Raw genomic sequence first — 22,805 nt, 5'->3', positions numbered from 1 at the left:
TGTCCATTCTATGTCCCTCCTATTGACCAATCAGATTTCACCTCTCATATCACATGCAATTGTTTCAAACAAAATGGCGACGCTAGGTCAAGACGACCTGATCGATAATACATTGTTCCGACCGGGAGCCATTAAACCAATCAGAGCGCTGCTCTCCTTCACTGCCGACTAGCTTGACACTAGAGCGCCATCTTATCGCCCAAGCGCTAACGTTGTCCAAGGCCTTTACAGCCAGGTATATCGGGGTCTTGCACGAAGGCGACTTTTATTAAATTTTAGGTATTCGCATGAAGGCGAATCGCGGTGCACTTTGAAGTTTCTTGAATATGGATGAGGTTTAAAATGGGTTAAGAACATCCAAGGATGCTCCGGCACACGCCAGTTCCCTAGCGGCGATGTCTACAAGCGGTGCCTAACCTTTTACGGCGTTTGTACAAGCAGACCATTTGAAGATTCCATTATGGAAGAGGTCGGAAATGTGTATAGAACACCCTGGGACACTCCGGCATGCGTCAATTTCATAGCAGCGATATGCTGCAAGCAGTGCTTTACTTTTGACGGCGTTAGTACTATCAAACCATCTAAGGATTTGAATATGGCCGAATAGTTTTGCGTACGTTTGTACGCGCGTCACTTAGAACCCGCCATTTGTGCTTGTAGCTATATTTTAATTTAGATATATAATTTGGTGAAGTTTTGAGAATCACATTCGGGATTTCTTCCCACCCCCCGATGGTGGTTTCATGTGTACAATCGGCAATCTAAAGGCAGAAGAGGTCTGCGACATACCGACGCAAGAGGCAGCAAACTATGCAGGTCAGTTTAGATATGAGCAGTGTTACCTATTCACCTATTGTACGCGTGTGGGTGTATGGGCCTTACCTCGCGAAGTTGATTAAATCACGTGAGCACTTTGATTAAGAACAAGATTTGCAAAATATCTGTCGACGCCAAGTTGGCGGTACCCATGCTTTGCAAATCCTTCAGTCATGGATTTACAAAATCAGATTTGATAAAATGTGGAAGATCATATATAATAAATTTAATAATGTGGGAGACAAAATGTATCCTTGTCTTACCCCGATGTTGGAGTCAAAGGATTTGAAATGCTGTTTTCAGTTTTCACTAAATAAGCGATATCATTATATGGTTATGATATTATTAATTTTAATACATTTCCTGAGATTATATTGGATAATATCTTTGTTAGGAGTAGTGATCTGTCAACTGAATCAAAAGCCTTTTGAAAGTCAGTGTTTAATTTTGAATCTTTTCTATTTAGTTTTTGTAATATATATATCAATGTTTAAAGAACAAATACAATATCTGATTTTCGGTAGCCCCTTCTAAATCCAGACTGACAGTGGTCTTGTAATGTGAGTTTTTTCCTTGTGTTCCATTATTCTTCATCGTGAAGATCCGGAGTAGAATAGGTCTTCAGCAACCCATGCTTGCCGTAAAAGGCTACTATGCTTGTCGAAAGAGGCAACTAACGGGATCGGTGGTCTGGCTCGCTGACTTGGTTGGTGCATGTCATCGATTCCAATTGCGTGGATCGATGCTCGTTATGTCAATCACTGGATTGTCTGGTCCAGACTAGATTATTTACAGACCACCGTCATATAGCTGGAATATTGCCGAGTGCAAAACAAACAAGTCATTTATGAAGTTGCAAAATAGTTTACCCAAGCAGCTGCTTAGTGCAAAACGCCTGTAGTTATTTGGATTATTCTCTTCTTCCGTTTCTCATGTAACGCGGTGATAACCGAGGTTGCCCATCTCTGTTGGAAGTGACCACTATTAAAGATATTAAACAGTTTAACCCACTGGTCTAACAATGTATAATCTATTCATTTTAAAAGTTTATTCCTTTGGTTATCTTCCCTTGGACTTTAGGGGCAGTCGGGTAGCCTAGTGGTTAAAGCATTCGCTCGTCACGCCGAAGACACGGGTTCGATTCCCGACATGGGTACAATGTATGAAGCCCATTTCTGGTGTCCCCAGCCGTGATATTGCTGTAATATTGCTAAAAGCGGCGTAAAACCATACTCACTCACACAATCCCTTGGACTTTTGTTTGTTTTGAATTGTTATAAAAGTGAGAACTTCATTTGCTGTAATTGGATTTTTAAGACTGTCACATATGTGCATATCTCTTTGTTTTAGTTTAAATATTCTCGAAGTCATTTGTTAGCTCCTCGGGATCAGGATAAAAAAATTCAGTCCATTTAATAGTTTCCTGATGTTTTTTGTTCCTGTTTTGATAAGGTTTCCTGTTGTTCCAGCTGAGTTTGTTTATATACACGTTGTTTTCTTATGAGTAACTTTTGTATTCTTTTTGTGTTGTTGACAAAAAGAGCCCTATTATTAATTGATATATTGATTTCTTATTGAACTCATATCTTTACTCCATATTACCTTTTGCCCCTTTACATTTAACATCAAACCATTTTTTAGGGTACAGTTGATTTATTTTTTCAAGCTTTGTTGATAATTTGTTGACGGTTTGAAAAATATCAGAGAAGGCACCAACGACTGCTTCACATTCAGAACTATCTTGTGAGCTAGAGGTTAACATAAATTTGTTTGAATATTTAAGAAGTATATTCAACACATATGTGACTATTGGAATGCCAGCGTCTTCTACCCCTGTATTTAGTAAAGGTTACATTTGTGGCCTTATGAAAAAATATGCCAATTTTATGAAAACATATATTTCAAAACTTAATGCAGAAGAGAACATATAAATATTATGATTGTACTGTTAATACACATTTTAACTTTTCATGTGTGTCATTCACATTGTGAATATATCCTAAAACTGCCATTCTTTCTTCTCCTCACTTCGATTAGGGGCGGTCGGGTAGCCTAGTGGTTAAAGCGTTCGCTCGTCACGCCGAAGACACGGGTTCGATTCCCGACATGGGTACAATGTGTGAAGCCCATTTCTGGTGTCCCCCGCCGTGATATTGCTTGAATATTGCTACAAGCGGCGTAAAACCATACTCACTCACTCACTTCGTTTAAAAAAGAGCAAACCCAACTCACTGTGCCCCTCCCTCACTCTGTGCTGACCATCTGCATGAATTTAAACCGCGTGGTCTAATGGAGGCTGGCAGGCACTGGTACTCTAAATGGTCCAGCTATGCAGTGTGGGGGATATGGCAGGAGGTATCGTATTACCTGATTTTGATGGTATCTCTACATTTTACCTCGGAGTAAATTTAAGAATGTTTCATAAAGAATTGCAGATTGTGTCTACCACGGGCTTCTACGTTGGTATGCCTAGATCCGCCATTCACATTGCTTGACAGCTGTGCCTGTCTGACACGCTTGATATATCGCACACGTGACCTGTCACGTGACGAAACAGACACCGAGCTTGTCTACGTAGCCGACAGGTAACACGCAAACACGTCATTTTAGAGGTGAGGTGAGGTGAAATGGGGTTTAACGTCGCGTCCAAGATTATTGTAATTATATAGCGACGTGCATGCACGTGTATGTGTGTATGCTTGTACTAGTCCGGACTGATGCCGATTTATAGTGCTAGCACACTGAGATACCATGCCGCAGTTTAACATGAATACCCCACTCAGACACAATATACTGACTCCGAGCCGACCAGTGCTTGTTTTAGCCCCTTAATGCCGACCGCCAGACAGGGTAAGAACAAGTACCATCTTTTAACGTCTTTTGGTATGACGCGGCTGGGGATCGAACCCCGGACCTTCTGCTCTCCGTGCGGACGCTACCATTAGACCACGGAGGCGGTCCGTCATTTTAGAGAGACATGAGACTGTATTACGGTACTAGGTGGGCAGTGGCCCATGGTACAATAGGCATAACAGCCATTCTTGGCACAGTGAGAGGTTACATGATTTAGACACAAAGTGTCTGTAAGTCACAGATAGAAATAAGCTTGAGTGAGTGTGAGTGAGTGAGTTTGGTTTAGCGCCGCTTTGAACAGTATTCCAGTTATATCACGGCGTGTCAGCTTAATGTGGGAGGAAAGCCCGAAGTGATGCAGGTCTCAGACGTTTACCACTTCGGTGAAACCCACGAGCACGGGTATGGTGCTGACAAACCTAGAAACATAATCGGGGCGAACCGAGATTCGAACCCACAATCATAGGTTTCTGGCGTGCCCAAGGGACGCAACTCTGCACAGCGAATCGCGGCGCCTTAGACGACTGGGCCACCCGTGCCCCCAAATAAGCTTGAGCAATAATTACATCATGTATGGTATTATGTTGTGGATTGAGTCGACATAAATGTTGCATGCTTAAACTGGTGTAATAGATATGTAGCGGTTCTTTGAACGTGGTTAATATTACCATTGTTCAATATCAGAGTTAATTCAAACATATTCAAATTTTGGTATACTTTAATCTAAGGTCAGGGTACAATGGACAGACTGCAAGTATATGGAGCTAATCTTCCATCAAACATAAAATGTCCTGCAAACAATATAAACAATATCTCCGATGGAATGGAATACCGTTAAATCTATCAATTTCTGTCATTAATTTAAAATTGCAACATATAGATTTTGAAAATACATATTTACTTCACTTCGGATATCACAATTCAGGTAACTTTCAACATCTTAAAGACTTTTAAAATGACGATAAAATCTTTTACTAGCAGACATCTCATTTAACCAAGAAGACCAAGTTTGTTGTGCAATATCACTCAAACTTTGTTTAAAGAAAATATAAACATGTTCTCGTTACCTAATTCTTGTGATAACCAAGCACACCCAAACCCATCCCAATATACCATAGTCTTCATCTTTAAAGCCCAAGTATCTCTTCCATTTATCTGCCACAGATTTATAACATTGAATAACACTGTTTTGGGTATCTCTCCGGAGACATTGATAATGATTGACACCAACATTTTGTGCATCTTACAATATAGACAACAAACAATGGTTTCCTTCCACATTCTCCCATTACCATACCATTACCGATTTATTTACTTTCAAATAAAATCCGACAAAACTGTACTTGTACTTTCTCTATATGTTCTAAATATTGTGGAACCAAAATTCCTGACCCATAACATAGAATTGGGCTTATCATAGAATCAAATATTCTGAAAATGTCTTCGACATTAATTTTCCCAAATTTCTTCTAAAATGCCCAAACGGATCCATCTGTTTTTCTTGCTTGATTACTTAAACAAATATTTTGCATGAGTCCAAGACAGGTTTGGATTAAACAACACACCCAAATATCTATAAAAGGAAACTGTTTCTAGCTGTACCCCATAAAACCACTTGACATAATTTTGTAATTTTCCACTATTTCTCGAAACAATAATTTGGTTTTATCCACATTACTCTTCCTACCTGCGTCTTTACAAAACAGGGGGCGGTCGGGTAGCCTAGTGGTTAAAGCGTTCGCTCGTCACGCCGAAGATCCGGGTTCGATGGGTACAATGGGTACAATGTGTGAAGCGCATTCCTTGTGTTCGCCGCCGTGATATTGCTGTAATATTGCTAAAAGCGTCGTAAAACCATACTCACTCACTCACACACTTTACAAAACATGCCCACTATATGAAGCTGTTCCTGTAGTCTGTTCCTGTTCTATCCGCACATCCTGATATAATATCATCAAAAAGCAATGTATAAATATTTGGTATTTCTGTACTAAAAGTTTCCCATCTTCAGTTTCCATGTAGTGTAGCTCCTAATTCAGTTTAAAGAGGGAAAACATTAATGGCACAAAGGAACCCCCGCTCCCATTAACAAAGAGAGTAATTCATATATGAACACACAACTGTTTACTTTTTCTACTTTTTCTCCTGGAGCACGCAAGAAACCTGTTATTGTTCGAATTCAAGAATAGCTCCTGGTTTCTGGTTTGTCAGCACCATACCCGTGTCGGTAGGTTTCACCAAAGTGGTAAACAGAGATTATTACCCTCCACATCGTCAATATCATATATACAGTAACTATTTAAAAAAGTAAGGGATCATGATATCTAAATGTTATATATACCCCCATTCCACTAGGCGGCGCTCTTCTGCGCTGTACTCGCTCTGATGGAGCACCAAAGTTCTCCTCATTTTTCGCCTATTTTGGGGCACTTACGACCAGATAGCGCTCCTGTTGCGACCCAATAGCGATCTATGCGATCCGATAGCGACTTGAAGACTCTTGATCGTAACCAAACAACCCAAAATGAGGCGATCTTGCCCATTCAGTTTCCGCTCCTTTTGCGACCAAAGGCGATCAGGATGCAATCCAATGGCGCTCTATTTGGGCTCCGATGGCGATCATTGCGATCTAACGCGCTCTACTCCGATCCGAGAGCGATCTAGGCGACCTATGGAGACCACTAGCACTCAATTAGCGCTCTATGGGATCCTATTGCGACCCGATCGTCGAATTTTGGGTCCGATCCTATAAAAACTCGTAACGTTCTGAGGCGCACATCAGTTCTACGCTTGGTAGCAAAGAGGTAGGTCCTAGTCTTCCGTCGCGATCGGCGGCGCTCTGAGGTGATACGATAGCGCTCCGATTACGACCTTGGCGATCAAGTAGCGATCTGACGGCATTGTGGGCAGAGCGCCACGGATCTTTGTGCACGGAAGTCGACAAGCGGCGCCCTTGACGATCATGGAGATCTTTTAGAGATCAGATAGCGATCCATTAACGCTTTTGGAGATCTTAGCGCTCTATATGGCGATCTATGTCGATTTGTAAGAGCGCCACAGATCGCCGCTAAGTGGAATGGGGGTATCATACCAGGTATTTGAACAAAGGTAAGTGTTGACGACAAACATCCTATCCAAAAAACGTTTATGTCTGATAAACTTGACACGTACGTAGGGTGTCATTTCAAGGAAGGCCGATAATCTCTGTGGAAGATTCTTTTGTCAATCTGATTGATTCTCCTTATCATACAGTTGTGATTTACTTGAGTTCATTCATTGTTTGTGTATTAACTAGCGGTGCGGCGTCTGCAACGCGCGGAGCGTCTACACGCTATTGGCATGCAGGAAACCCTCAGAAGTCAGCGTGCAGTAACGAATAAGTTCAATATTTCACTGTCCGTGATTAGCAGACTATTGAACCTTACCAACAAACCCCAAATATGGACGATCGCCCCCGTTCGGGGCGTCCCAGGTCAACGACAAGAGTACACGATTGATTGATCCGAAACTAGGCTCTACGAAATCGAGTTTAAACGGCGAATCAAATAGCTGCAAACTTTCTTCAGGCTACCGGAGTACGAGATGCGGGTCAGACGATTAGAAATCGTCTACATGCAGCTCACCTCCATGCTCGACGGCCACGTGTTGTGCCGCCCCTTACAAGTCGTCATATTGACAACAGACGTCAATGGTGTGCACAACGTCGAAACTGGGGTAATCGTCGCTAATCACGTGTCATGTTTTCAGACCAGCCAGGATTCACTTTGCACTTCCTTGATAGTCGTGGTCGTGTCTGACGACGTCGAAATGATCTTCAAGCCGATGTCAAAGTGAGACCTCATGACAGATGTGGTGGTGGGTCGGTTATGGTGTCGGGTGGCATCACAATGACTGAGCGAACTCAACTCCATATTGGGCATGGAAGTGTCACTGGACAATACTATAGGGACAACATACTGACACCCTTTGGTGTCCCGTGTGCAAGGCGTGTTAGTCAACGTTTTGTCTTTCAGGACGACAACGCCCGTGAAACGTCAATGTTCACCTCAAGCAGCACAGCATACATTGAATGCCATCTCCAGCAATGATCCCAGACGTTTCCCCCATTGAACACGTCTGGGACATGATAGGGAGACGTGTACGTCAACGTCATAGTCCGTCGACCACGTTGGTTGAACTTGGCTAGGCGCTGCAAGAAGAGTGGGACAGACTTCCTCAAATCTCCATTGGGAAAACGAATACGCAGTATGCCTCGTCAAGTGAAGGAATGTTTGACAAATCGTGGCGGTATTACGCACTACTGATTCAAAAACGTCAACACTGAAATTTTCATTCTTAGCCCTATCTTCCTTCATGCTCGTTGGCGACCATACCATTTTCTGCCATACTTCACTACCGGTTGTAATGTGTTTCCGAATTGTTCATTATCATCATACAACTATTTACTGGAAACTAATCTCTTACAATTTGGGAAATTTCAAATTATTTCCGAGTATCCACTACTTTTTGTAGGAGTATATAAGTAATATAACTAATATTATGTTCATTAATGTCGGGACATATATATTTAGCTAAAAGTTCGGTATTTGAAATGGCATATATTTTCAATGATGTTGTGAGATCAACGCAATCTATGTGCGTGAAACGTGTCTTCCAGGCAATGAGTGCCACATTCTCACATTCAATATACTGTTACCCAGAAAAAAGAGCGACATTTTGAATTTAATGCTTGACATTCCCGTTGTTTGCAAACGGAACAATCTTCAGAACACCCAGTCTGTTCAATATGGACGGTAAGCACAATCTAGTAAATACCAACACATATGCAAACGAGTTGCTGTTTTTCAGGAGTGAACGTTGGCTGCTATTACGCGATTGCTACACTGCTGAATGCTGTCGTGCTCGACTACTTCCCCGTGAGTATAGCATATACATGCAGTGGATGCATGATGTGAATATATGTAGTGGATGCATGATGTGAATACATGCAGTGGATGCATGATGTGAATACATGCAGTGGATGCATGATGTGAATATATGTAGTGGATGCATGATGTGAATATATGTAGTGGATGCATGATGTGAATACATGCAGTGGATGCATGATAGTGAATGCATGATGTGAATACATGCAGTGAATGCATGATGTGAATACATGCAGTAAATGCATGATGTGAATACATGCAGTGGATACATGATGTGAATACATGCAGTGGATGCACGATGTGAATACATGCAGTGGATGCATGATGTGAATACATGCAGTGGATGCATGATGTGAATATATGCAGTGGATGCATGATGTGAATACATGCAGTGGATACATGGTGTGAATACATGCAGTGGATGCATGATGTGAATACATGCAGTGAATGCATGATGTGAATACATGCAGTGGATACATGGTGTGAATACATGCAGTGGATGCATGATGTGAATACATGCAGTGGATGCATGATGTGAAAACATGCAGTGAATACATGATGTGAATACATGCAGTGGATGCATGATGTGAATACATGCAGTGGATGCATGATGTGAATACATGCAGTGAATACATGATGTGAATACATGCAGTGGATACATGGTGTGAATACATGCAGTGAATGCATGATGTAAATACATACAGCGAATATTTGGTGTGTATATATGCAGTGAAGACATGATGCGAATATGTGTCTGTTACATCACCGTCTATTGTTTATCACATGTAGCTTGAAACCCGTGAAGATCCGGGGTACATACAGTGAATATGTGGTGTGTATATATGCAGTGAAATTATGATGCGAATATGTGCCTGTTACATCACCGTCTAATGTTTATCACATGAAGCTTGAAACCCGTGAAGATCCGGGGTAGAATATGTCTTAGAACCCATGCTTACATTTACAGACGACTATACTTGTCTTATGAGACAACAACGAGATCGGTGGTCAGGCTCGCTGCCTTGGTTGATGCATGTCATCGTATCCCAATTGAATATATCAAAGTTCAAAGAACAAATGCATTATCTGTTTTTCGGTAGCCCCTTCTCAATCCACACTGACAGTGGTCATGTCATGTGAGTTTTTTCCATGTGTTCCGTTATTCTTCATCGTAAAGATCCGGGGTAGAATAGGTCTTCAGCAACCCATTCTGGCCGTAAAAGGCGACTATGCTTCTCGTAAGAGGCGACAAAGGGGATCGGGTGGTCAGGTTGCCTTTCTTGGTTGGTGCATGTCATCTATCCCAATTGCGTGAATCGTTGCTCATGATGTCAATCACTGGATTTTCAGGTCCAGACTCGATTATTTACAGACCAGTCATATAGATGGAATATTGCTGAAAGCGGCGTTAAATAACAAACAAACGACCAACTCGCTCATGCACTGACATGTTGGTGCTGATTTCAGGGAGAGGAGGTGAACGCAGGGAGGATAGGTCTCACCATTGTTATCACGGGGATAGTGGGAGCCGTCTTGGCCGGGATTTGGCTGGATAAAACAAGAACATTCAAGTAAGCAATGTTACAGCACAATATTGGAAACATTCAAAACCCTTCTCAGTCGGGTTACTTAGTTCCTGATAACATTTTTTTGTTTGTTTTTGTTTGTTTGTTGTTTTACGACGGCGGTCTGTAAATAATCGAGTGTGGACCAGGTAATCCACAATCTCATTAAAATCATATTTTAGTTCTCGCTACCGCTAAACAAGGATCTGGTGACATCATATTAGGGGTCACGTCAGAACGACCTTTCATCCGACCAATCAGAGCGTCGCTTACCAGATCATGAAAGTGACAGTCGGAATGTGATTTCTAATCATGCAATGTCGAAAACTTTAACACGGGGTAAACGACTGAATCTATACAATCTTGACCATATATTAGCCATTCGAGAATGTTCTTTTGTTCAGGTTTCAAATTTTTAAGCGAGAATTTGTCAAAATATGTTTTGAAGCGAGAAAGCTGCCTGATTGGTTAATGTCGACTTCTTGTCAGTAATTCCATTGGTCAGAGTTCGAGAAAGGTCAGTCTGACGTGACCCGTAATGGGATGTCCTCAGATCTTTGTTTAGCGGCAGCGAGAAATAAGATCTCATTTTAATGAGATTGAGGTAATACATTGATTGCGTGGATCGATGCTAATGATGTCAATCACTGGTATGTCTTATCCAGACTCGACTATTTACAGACCTCCGTCATATAGCTGGAATATTGTGGCGTTAAACAACAAAAAAACTGAAAAAAATAATATCATCGGATGTTACCTGTCATGCGTGCACCTTGTCTCTTGTTTACAATTCTTTCTCCTGTAGTGGAGCGGCTAAGTGTAAAAAAAGGGCCGAATTGTGCACTTTCAGTTAAAAGCATGAAACTTGGTACAATAAAAGCTTTAACCATGTTGATTAATTTTGGCTATAGAGCCAAGCAAAATGGCCGCCATTTCCAATATGGACGAGAATTGGCACAGTAAATAAAATGATACCCAATTACTACTTTGATATGAGTAAGTATGTTCAAATGTGCAAAACAGATAGTCAGATGGTTAACTTTAAGGTAAAAATGGTTGAAAAAAGTTTCAAGCAATTATCCGAGATTGAAGAATAACCCTCTGTTTGATTTTTGAGTTAAAATAATGAAATATGACATATTATATAATTAACAGCACTAAAAAGGCCTGGAAATCTAACTGCAGATCGGATAAACTTCGTTATAAAATACTGTGAACTATGGCAGATGTGTTGAATGTGACAAGGGCTTTGGATATAGTTATTTTGTGCCACTTACACACTATTTATATCTATTTGGTGTATTAAGTTGGAGTGTTCCAAATTAGGTCTCATTGCTACATTGTATTTGACGGATTTTGTAGATTCATCAATATCTGGTTGGATAAATATTTAAAATGCTGAATCTGTGTTTGGCAGAAATTTCTTATAAATACGGAAAGAGTTTTATCGCATATATTCATATCATATATGAAATACCATGTTTTGCACCCTTGTGCATCTATATTTTGTTGAGATGTTTATAATGTTTCAATCCATGTCGGCCATATTGGATTTGTCGGCCATCTTTAAAAAACTACTTAAACCAAATATTCATAAATGTATCATCACTATTGTATAACTATTGTATATTGTATTTGGTAACAAGTATATTCGTGATGACATTTCTCTATGTAAGATAATGTTGAAAATAACGGGAATTTGGGGAATGTATCGCAGATTTTGCATAAATATAGTTGGGGTCGGTATTGTTTTATGATCACATTGATGGAACAGGATAACATGTGAAGTTTGAAAATGTCATTTCAGTAAATAGATGTTTAATGTTGATCAGGTGAAAATTGCGTATTTATTGCATTCCTTGCGTCCATCTTGCATTTGGCGGTCATTTCGGAAACATCATGGTAACCAAGTATCTAAAAATGATCATAATACCAAATATGGGAAAGCTATACTAAGGCCTAAACTATGGGCCTAACGTTTTCAAATGTCCCAAAATAAGGATATAGCCATGAATGTTTGTACTGGGATGAAGAACCTGTATACCAAATGTCATGCTTTAAACTCACAGTGCACAATTTAGTCAAAAAGCCTCTCCACTTAAGGCAGAGTTGCGAGCCTTGGGTACGCCAGAAACCTATGATTTTAGGTTCGAATCTCTGTTCACCGCGATTATGTTTCTAGGTTTGGCAGCACCATGCCCGTGCTCGTGGGTTTCACCAAAGTGGTAAACGTCTAAAACTTGCATCAATTCGGGCTTACCTCCCACGTTAAGCTGTCACGCCGTGATATGACTGGAATACTATTCAAAGCGGCGTTAAACGCAGTTCACTCACTCATTGAAAGGAGTGCGCAATGTTGTTTTCAGACCTACCTACAGATCAGTAGGTTTCCTGAGCAGACGTATTTTGGTTTGTGTGGAACTATCTATAATATACAGAATATAATGATACCTGTATGTTAGACGTATTTTCCAGTCATGAATTACAACTTTAATCGATGTATAGCACATTGAAGGGGAGCGTTCCCTTCTTGTAAGCTTCATTAATAGACCATACAAAATTGTCTACACTTTCAGGGGGACATCACTCGGCATCTACTTCCTGTCCATGGGGTGTATGGTGCTCTTCACGTTCACCATGAATACAGGCCACATCTGGGTGGTGTTCGTCACGGCTGGGTCCTTGGGGTAGGTATTTAAGATACACATAGTGTTTCATATCATGTGACTCCATTGATATTATGCATGAAACCATTGTACATGGGATATGTCCCCAAAATAAGACCATCACGCGTAAGACATTCATTACTTATACAACATATGAGTGCATAGCAAATTCAAACAATTTAAAGTCAATTTTGAGCCTTAATATACAAAAGACATTTACGGAACTGGATATGAATGAGATATCCCCAGCATGACAATCATAATAAGTTTATATGTCGGTGTTTATGTTAAGTATATTAATAAGTTCAAGCCAAACTGTCTTACGAGGCGCCAGAAGAGTAACTGTCATGTTATCATCCTATCCTACCGGGTAGCCATTCACTGCTGGGTGGACAGCTACCGGGTACCCATTCACTGCTGGGTGGACAGCTACAGGGTACCCATTCACTGCTGGGTAGACAGAGGCATATTTCTCTTGCCGAAGGAGAGGCCACACCTGTATTTCTGTGTGGGGCAGGATCGAGGCCCTAAAACTCTCAGGTATTTGTGACGTCTTTCTTCGACCTCTGTTCCTAGATTCTTCATGACTGGATACCTACCGGTCGGCTTCGAGTTCGCAGCTGAGCTCACCTTTCCTGAACCAGAAGGCACATCTTCCGGTCTGCTGAACGCGTCAGCACAGGTGTGTGTCCATGCTATTCTTTTTTGAACTGGGGGCACGTTTGGCCCAGTCGTCTAAGGCGCTGCGATTCCCTAAGGCACCCCAGAAACCTTTGATTGTGGGCTCCGTCTCAGTTCGTCCCGATTACGTCTGTAGGTTTATCAGCACTACACCCGTGCTTGTGGGTTACCAAAGTGGTAAACGCCTGTATCACTTCGGGCTTTCCTCCCACATACATGAAACTGACACGCCGCGAAAAACCTGCAATACTGTTCAAAGCGGTGTTGAACCCAACTCACTCACTTACTCACTCACTAATATACTCGAACACTCGAACATTGCCTTTTCAAGCCATTTAGGACATTAAGTAGCATGGTGAACGAGGTCAGTCTTTATACAAACATTTCATCATGGTTTTTAGTTCTGGACATTGATGGGCCATCAATAGCTTACTGACCTGCAGCCTTATATCATAATAGGCGGTGGGGTAGCCTAGTGGTTAAAGCCTTCGCTCGTCACGCCGAAGACCCGGGTTTAATTACCCACATGGGTACAATGCCGTGATATTGGTGGAATATTGCTAAAAGCGGTGTAAAACCATACTCACTCACTTCTACATGATATTGTAAATATTGACCAAATTTGTTGGGGTATAACGGACTGAGAGACTTTTCGTCTAATGATATACATGAATAGCTTCCCCGAAATCAACTGAAGTTGTCAAATTGAGACATTAAAATAGTGCCTCGTCAGTTTATCTATGTCGTCCTTTGTCCCTCATGCTTTAAATGTGAATTTGTTATGCAGATTTTCGGTATAATCTTCACTCTGGGTATGCGAGCCATGATGAACAGACTGAGCGTCCTTAGTGCCAACATCGCCGTGTGTTGCGCTCTTCTACTGGGAACCGTGATGACAGGTAGGTGGTCCACTTCATCAAGGTCCCGGGGCGGTCGGGTAGCCAAGTGGTTAAAGCGTTCGATTCCCGACATGAGTTCCAGTGCGTGAAGCCCATTTCTGGTGTCCCCCGCCGTGATATTGCTGTAATATTGCTAAAAGTGGCGTAAAATCAAACTCACTCACTCATCCCAGTCCCATAGGTGATGCCGTGAACAGGTTGATCATAAATAGTTTCACTTGCCATATACTATGGTTTACGAGTTAGACATTGTGTTTCGTCCTTATTAAGATAGTTGGAGTCATTGGAATTTCTGTTTTGAAAGGGAACAGCGTCGTGCTTTGGCTTCCAAACCGGAAGTGACTAAACGGAAGTGCAAATTACTATCTTATTAAGGTAGCTAATAGTTATTTTAGAGTCGTTGTATCATGGGTTTTGAAAACAGTTCAATGTGTCAAGCAGGGATAACATTTGGTGCGGGGAATCTGGTCAAGGTGTCAAGCAGAGATAACATTTGGTGCGGGGAATCTGGTCAAGGTGTCAAGCAGGGATAACATTTGGTGCGGGGAATCTGGTCAAGGTGTCAAGCAGAGATAACATATGGTGCGGGGAATCTGGTCAAGGTGTCAAGCAGAGATAACATATGGTGCGGGGAATCTGGTCAAGGTGTCAAGAATGGATAACATATGGTGCGGGGAATCTGGTCAAGGTGTCAAGAATGGATAACATATGGTGCGGGGAATCTGGTCAAAGTGTCAAGAATGGATAACATATGGTGCGGGGAATCTGGTCAAGGTGTCAAGAATGGATAACACATGGTGCGGGGAATCTAGTCAAGGTGTCAAGAATGGATAACATATGGTGCGGGGAATCTGGTCAAGGTGTCAAGCAGAGATAACATATTATGTGGGAATCTGAAAAGATATAAATGACTGACGCGCAGGATATAAAGATTCCCTTTTGGCAGACACGGCATACCTGGCGTACAACTGCATCCCGATTTAGCCTGAAGTTATTATGCTTCTCCGATACAATTTTATAAAATCAACTGAATATTTTATATGTTTAAACAGATGAATGTAAACTACCTGTAGAAAAATCGAAAAGCAAAAATATTTTCTTTCGAGGGGGTTGTCCTGTGGCGTCACGAGAGAAGTGACAGGTTAAGGTCGTATTGGAGTTGAATGTCTGGGTGTGTTATTTACTCATACCATGAGAAGGTCTTTATTAGCAGTAAGGGCCAAAAACATATTTGTTGATGTCATGACATGTCCAAATTTGCGTGTCTCAGAAATGAAGACGTTTTAAAAACAAATGCCGAGAAAAGTTAATTTGCATATTGAGTATGAGTATTGAGCATATATTATGGAGTAATGATTTCAAAAGTAGTTCACGATATGACACCAAGATCCATTCAATCTAAAATGTCTCAACACCTTGACAAGATTTCGCCTCAGGATTTTCAAACTAAGTCTAACAACTTGACAAATAATATAGAATGGTACGTATCATGCTCAGCGTTAACAGAAAGATACAATTAAGTGTCACTTCCAATGACTATACACTCAGCCTCACCGTACCTTGTTCATATTGTACGGCATGTCGTTAATGCATTGACAGTCTAAAAAATATGTCCAGTAAGTTTTACAAGACCATGATCAGAGGCCGAAGACCTAACGAACAATAAACTCAATTTCACTTGCCATAACTGAAACCGAAGGTCTTGATATCACACTGGAAACGTACGGCGGTATATACTGATATTGAGAACTTAAGAAAGTTGACCTTGAAAGAAAGCACCAATTATACCACCTCGAATTTCTTTTCAGCCTTGATTAGAGCCACCTACAAACGTCAGGCAGCTGGGGGAGAGGCAAAGGTAGGTAGTTATAACATGGGGATGTCAGAAACGCCTGACTGTCCTCTGCAAATGTTCTACTTGCATGTTTGAGAATGCCTCGATATGGCAGACCTCTTGCAAAAGTGTCATGCGTGCTTCTTTTCTGAAAACTCAGGCCATACTTGATCTTTATCTCTGTCGTTACAATGTTTTAAGGTTTCCGCCCAACTAGCCAGTGAGATAAGGAAGTAAGACAATAAAAACCTTTGAAATTGGTTCCTGTCATTTCCGATCCTGAACGTCAGGGATTTCTAGACATAAGATTAAACATCTCTGTCTCCAGGGCAACCGACTGAAGGACGTGTTTGGCTGGTGCTGCTGCTTCAGACGTAAAGGAAATATCGACATCCAACAATGATAACAATCAACCTAGATCTGACAACCATCTTCACTGTAACCAAGAACAGCCTTCACTGTAACCAAGGAAAGTTTTAATAAAACAAGCACAAGTTCATCCATCACAAAATCAAACCAAGATAAATCTGAAATAGGCACCTCGCATTTGAACAACAGGTCAACAGAAACAGTATTTTTAAACACAATTCTGGAAACAGTCATAGCTTTGTAAGTACGAGTCTGAAGAAGGAATAGTGTCACCCATATGTGTTCATCCTGAAGTACGAAAGTATTAACAAACATGGTCCAGGCTTCAACATTTTTCGAAACAGACAATTTCAATCCCTTGCACGATAGTGAGGATAACAATGAGAAATAGGGTATGTCTGGCCGTCATTTGTAGGATCTCCAAATAATGCCTAATATTAGCTCGCCTGACTGAGGGAGCTGAACTTTGGCCTGTATATTTCCTTCTCATCACTACACCATACTCATCATTAGATTTTAGTTTTCTGTATATATGTAAAAAAATATTTTAATATCAATACTAACGACAACTATTTTAAGTGTCTGTCTCTTTAAAATGTTATTTTAGATTTCGAGGTGAACTAAAGTGGCGTGGCACTGTTTTTCTGATGTTTTTGTTGGAGGTAAAACTTTGTGTGAATCCTCTGAGTTACGGTGTCACACAAAATTCCATACCGTTTGTTCTTACATCAGGTGAGCTGCAGAGCCGTGTGTCTTTATTTTTAAGTATATGCAATGTCTATATGGTTCATATCTCGAGTATAATAATAAACCATATATTATTCAAAGACTATGTTATTATTTTTGACATGATCAAGGGACCTCTTTATATTTATATGTGGCTTTATTTTTACAAGTATGCAATGTCTATGTGGTTCATATAATGAGGATATAAATTACACATATATTATTCAAAGACCCAAGGGACCTCTCCCTATATATTTATCCACTTACATCACACGTTTTTGTTTTGTTGTCATTAGCGATGTAGCAATGTAACATAGCGATCGTTAAGGGAACACTCTGTGATAGGGAGAAATACCTTATGTGTTTTTATCTTGGTGCTCAGTTACTTCTGTTACTTCTTTTACCTCTGTTACTTCTGTAACCTCTGGTACCTCAGTTACTCTGTTACTTCTTTTACGTCAGTTACTTCTGTTACCTTAGTTACTTCTGTTACCTCTGGTACCTCAGTTACTCTGTTACTTCTGTTACCTCAGTTACTTCTGTTACCTCAGTTACTTCTGTTACCTTAGTTACTTCTGTTACCTCAGTTACTTATGTTACCTCAGTGACTTATGTTTCCTCTGTTACTTATGTTACCTCAGTGACTTATGTTACTTCTGTTACTTATGTTACCTCAGTTACTTATGTTACCTCTGTTACTTATGTTACCTCTGTTACTTATGTTACCTCTGTTACTTATGTTACCTCAGTGACTTATGTTACTTCTGTTACACCAGTTACTTCTGTTATTTCTGTTACCTCCGGTACCTCAGTTACTTCTGTTATCTCAGTTTCTTCTGTTACTTCTGTTGCCTATGGTACATCAGTTACTTCTGTTACCTCAGTTACTTCTGTTACCTCTGTTACTTCAGTTACCTCTGTTACTTCAGTTACCTCTGTTACCTCAGTTACTTCTGTTACTTCTGTTACCTCAGTTACTTCTGTTACCCCTGTTACTTCAGTTACCTCTGTTACTTCTGTTACCTCAGTTACTTCTGTTACCTCAGTTACTCTGTTACTTCTGTTACCTCTGTTACTTCTGTTACCTCAGTTACTTCTGTTACCTCAGTTACTTCAGTTACCTCTGTTACTTCTGTTACCTCAGTTACTTCTGTTACTCTGTTACTTCTGTTACCTCAGTTACTTCTGTTACTTCTGTTACCTCAGTTACTTCTGTTACCTATGCTACTTCTGTTACCTCAGTTACTTAACTCAGTTACTTGTGTTACCTCTGTTACTTGTGTTACCTCTGGTGCCTCTATGTTTGTAAACAGCATGAAGGTGCATCCCGAGTTCGAATCATAACTGCTATTTTACTTAGTCCGTTGTCTGTCCTTGTAAACACAATTTTAATGTAGATGAAAGTACCTACATGTATATTGTACTTTTTATAATTATTCATAACGCTATGTTGGGTTTTTTCAAAGTCATTAACTCACGTGTGTGCAATGTGGTATGTTTTAGTATATTAGTTGTGGTGTATGATATATGTAGTATACGTTCATATCTGCTGTTATATACTTTCATTACTAAACCGCCTATTCCATGCAAATCCAAATATTTGCACCCATATTGAAAATAACATGTTTTGGTCACTTGTCAATCCTTTGTGTAATTTCATAAATTGATGGTATCTTTAGATACCCCTATTGTTAAACTACTAACGGAAACAAAGTAGACACAATTTATGGATAACAACTTCTTTAATACTGTAAAGGCGACGTTTGAGTCCAATCAACAATTTCACAGGAGACAAATTCTAGCGTCTATAGCAAGTTCAGATTCATTTTAAGGTCATGTATACGTAGTCTTCATAAGACATCCAATCCACACAAAAAAGTAACTCATTTGGAGAAAATTCTACATGTGCATCTTATAAAAAATCAAAATGACACTTCTCCCACGATGCATGTCGCACGGGTGACCCACTCGTCTAGGGCGCCGCGATTCGCTGTGCAGAATTGCGTCCCTTGGGCACGCAAGAAACCTATGATTGTGTGTTCGAATCCCTGTTCGCCCCGATTATGTTTCTAGGTTTCTCAGCACCATACCCGTGCTCGTGGGTTTCACCGAAGCAGTAAAGACCTGCATCACTTCGGGCTTTCCTCCCACGGCTCACACGCCGTGATATTACTGGAATAATGTTTATAAAAGCGGCGTTAAACCTAACTCACCAACTATGACTATCGGAGTCGGGGCTTCCTGACCATTTACCTTTATGAAACCTGGGTGAACAAGGATCATTCCTCTGAGCTAGTTTTCAAGGTGAAAGAGAAAGGAAATGAATAATGATATGTTTGTTGACTGGTTTAAACATCAGCTGCTGCCCAATCTAAACAACCTTAGTGTTATTGTCATGAATAAGTCTGAAGGCGACCATGCAGGAATATCTGACATCTTGTAATGTCGACTCCAGGCCATCTGAAATTTCATCTCATGGAGAAAATTCACCTGAATAAGAAACCAGCACAAGACAGATGTCCTGGAGGCACAACACGGTTACGTTGTCTTACGTACGCCAGTCAGGCATTGTGAGTTTACCTGGGCTAACTGTAAGGGGTTCGTGCAAGACATAACACAACATTCCCACTCACACATGGCAAAGGGGTGATCAACGCAGCCTTTGCTAGAATCACACCAGAGGTGGGGCTAAATGCTGGCAATAGAACGTCAGCCATGTTGCACCAGTTATCATACCTTTGGGCGATAGTACAGATTCGTCATCAGCTGAGTCAAAAGCTCATCTGTAGAACAACAAATACTTCTTGATAATGGGGCCGTCACACCATGACGTTCTGGTCAGCGTTCTATGACGTTTGAGGAAACGTTGGTAGTCGCCCATGGTCGCTGGGATAGCGCCAGAAGAGCGTTGTGTGAACGCAAGTGAACGTCGGTGATCGCCGGGAATCGGCGGAGAACGCTGGTCTGGAAAAAAAGTTTTGAACATGCACAAAAGTTCTCACTGAGACCAGCGTTCTTCAACGTTTAATTTTAAACGCTGAAGAACGTTTAAGAACGTTCGTGGAACGTTTTACTAACGTTCGCCGAGCGTTGCACGCGTTCGGCTATCGTTAGTCAGGCGTTACTCTAGCGTTACTTGGTTGTTACTAATCGTTTGCTTTGCATTGAACGACTCACTGCCGACCTGTCAACGACCGCTGAACGGTCCCCTAGCTCATCGTAAAAATAACACGCCAGCAAGACGCTATTCTGTCGTTATTCACACGTTAGTCACACGCTCAACACGCTCATCTAACGTTGACAAATCGTTCGTCGCGCGCCAGTGGCACGTTAGCACACGCTCATGGTTTTCAGGGGTATCTTACTTGGTCGCTGTTACACGCTTCTCGTGCGTTAGACACACGCTAGTCATGCGTTAGGCACACGTTAATCACACGCCAGATGTGTCATCCTCATTCTAGAACGCTCAAAAATTGAACGATTGAAATGTTCAAAGAACGTTGACCAGAACGTCATAGTGTGACGGCCCCTTAAGAAATATCCAACCTTCCAATACTCATCCCGTTTAATAGCTTTTATCTATTCCAACATTTTTTGAAGCAAATATAATGCAGTACATGTCTTAATTCCTACGCCCCGTCAACCCATATCCCAATAAAGTACAATAACAGCAATATTTTCAGATTACCCCCAACTCGGGTGACGTTTGCACCTGTGAGAATACACGGGCCGGTGTGAGGTCGTCACCTCGGGACAGGTGTCAGGTAATTACCTCAGGCTATAGGCCGTTGCATACATACATAACACACGAATATTTTCTATGTTTATCATCAGTTTACCTGTTAAAGTACCATGTGCTTTTTACATAGCCCTATGCTTCGTATTTATTAAATGAATCGAGAAAAGCAATTTCCTATCATTTCCAGCACTACTTTCGTCTGGAATTGTGAAAGCAGACACAGACACCCACTTTAGTGTCATTATTATGAGTTTCAAAATAGTCAATAGTATCTATGATGCTTCAGATGGGAGCTTAATTGTTCGTCACGCCAAAGATTTCCTAAATACAATGTGTGAAGCCCATTAGTGGTGATCCCCGCCCAGATATTGTTGGAATATTGCTAAAAAGTGCGTAAAACACGACTCGCTCAGTTACTCTAATATTGGTGAGCGGCAGAGCACAACTGCGATATTATGTTATTCATTAAATGTTTAATTTGATTTTTTTTAAAAAGCCAAAAAGTTATATGGCTATGTTTATGTAGGGAAGTGGTTAATTCTAGTCATGGACATTGACATATTGATTGTGAGCATATATATTAAAACACACTATTAATGAAAACCTAGAACTGTATCTGATATATCAGTTTTGTTTGTTTTTTACCTTAAATGACACAACTTTAGAATACTCAGTTCTACCTGAACAATGTGTATTTGAACCTGTACACTTCTACATGAACACTACGTTTGTACCTTCTACCCGAGTGAGTGAGTGAGTATGGTTTTACGCCGCTTTTAGCAATATTCAAGCAATATCAGGGCGGGGGACACCAGAAATGGGCTTCACACATTGTACCCATGTCGGGAATCGAACCCGGGTCTTTGGCGTGACGAGCGAACGCTTTAACCACTAGGCTACCTGACCGCCCACTTCTACCTGAACACTGTACATTTGTACCTGTACACTTCTACCTGAACACTGTACATTTGTACCTGTACACGTCTACCTGAACACTACGTTTGTACCTGTACAATGCTACCTGAACATTGTACATTTGTACCTGTACAATACTATCTGAACACAGTACATTTGTACCTGTACAATACTATCTGAACACAGTACGTTTGTACCTGTACAATTCCACCTGAACACTGTACATTTGTACCTGCACAATACTATCTGAACACTGTACATTTGTACTTGTACAATTCCACCTGAACACTGTACATTTGTACTTGTACACTTCTACCTGAACACTGTACATTTGTACCTGTACACGTCTACCTGAACACTACATTTGTACCTGTACAATGCTACCTGAACATTGTACATTTGTACCTGTACAATACTATCTGAACACAGTACATTTGTACCTGTACAATACTATCTGAACACTGTACATTTGTACCTGTATAATTCTACCTGGACACTGTACATTTGTACCTGTACAATGCTACCTGAACACTGTACATTTGTACCTGTACAATACTACCTGAACACTGTACATTTGTACTTGTACAATTCCACCTGAACACTGTACATTTGTACCTGCACAATACTATCTGAACACTGTACATTTGTACTTGTACAATTCCACCTGAACACTGTACATTTGTACCTGTACACGTCTACCTGAACACTGTACATTTGTACCTGTACAATACTATCTGAACACTGTACATTTGTACTTGTACAATTCCACCTGAACACTGTACATTTGTACCTGTATAATTCTACCTGGACACTGTAC

The 22,805-nt window shown here is 40.8% G+C and overlaps 1 protein-coding gene across 2 annotated transcripts in view; it reads left to right on the top strand.

The window, feature by feature from the left end:
• LOC139474037 (choline/ethanolamine transporter flvcr2a-like) overlaps window positions 1-17,411 on the top strand; it is a 34,428-nt gene extending 17,017 nt beyond the window's left edge. For both annotated transcript variants that reach the window (XM_071256894.1, XM_071256893.1), the window contains 7 exons: window positions 8,518-8,585; window positions 10,062-10,165; window positions 12,736-12,846; window positions 13,402-13,507; window positions 14,294-14,405; window positions 16,214-16,263; window positions 16,568-17,411. In XM_071256894.1, coding sequence (XP_071112995.1) covers window positions 8,518-8,585; window positions 10,062-10,165; window positions 12,736-12,846; window positions 13,402-13,507; window positions 14,294-14,405; window positions 16,214-16,263; window positions 16,568-16,642 — 626 coding nt within the window. In that variant the 3' untranslated portion in view covers window positions 16,643-17,411. The remainder of the gene's footprint in view (window positions 1-8,517; window positions 8,586-10,061; window positions 10,166-12,735; window positions 12,847-13,401; window positions 13,508-14,293; window positions 14,406-16,213; window positions 16,264-16,567) is intronic.
• The last annotated feature ends 5,394 nt before the right edge of the window (window positions 17,412-22,805 follow it).

The sequence above is a fragment of the Haliotis cracherodii genome, unplaced genomic scaffold, assembly GCF_022045235.1.
Source record: "Haliotis cracherodii isolate W230 unplaced genomic scaffold, xgHalCrac1.p SCAF_3, whole genome shotgun sequence".
NCBI classification, from domain to species: domain Eukaryota; kingdom Metazoa; phylum Mollusca; class Gastropoda; order Lepetellida; family Haliotidae; genus Haliotis; species Haliotis cracherodii.
The sequence above is the reverse complement of the archived record's forward strand: the minus strand, read 5'-3'. Positions and strand labels throughout refer to the sequence as shown.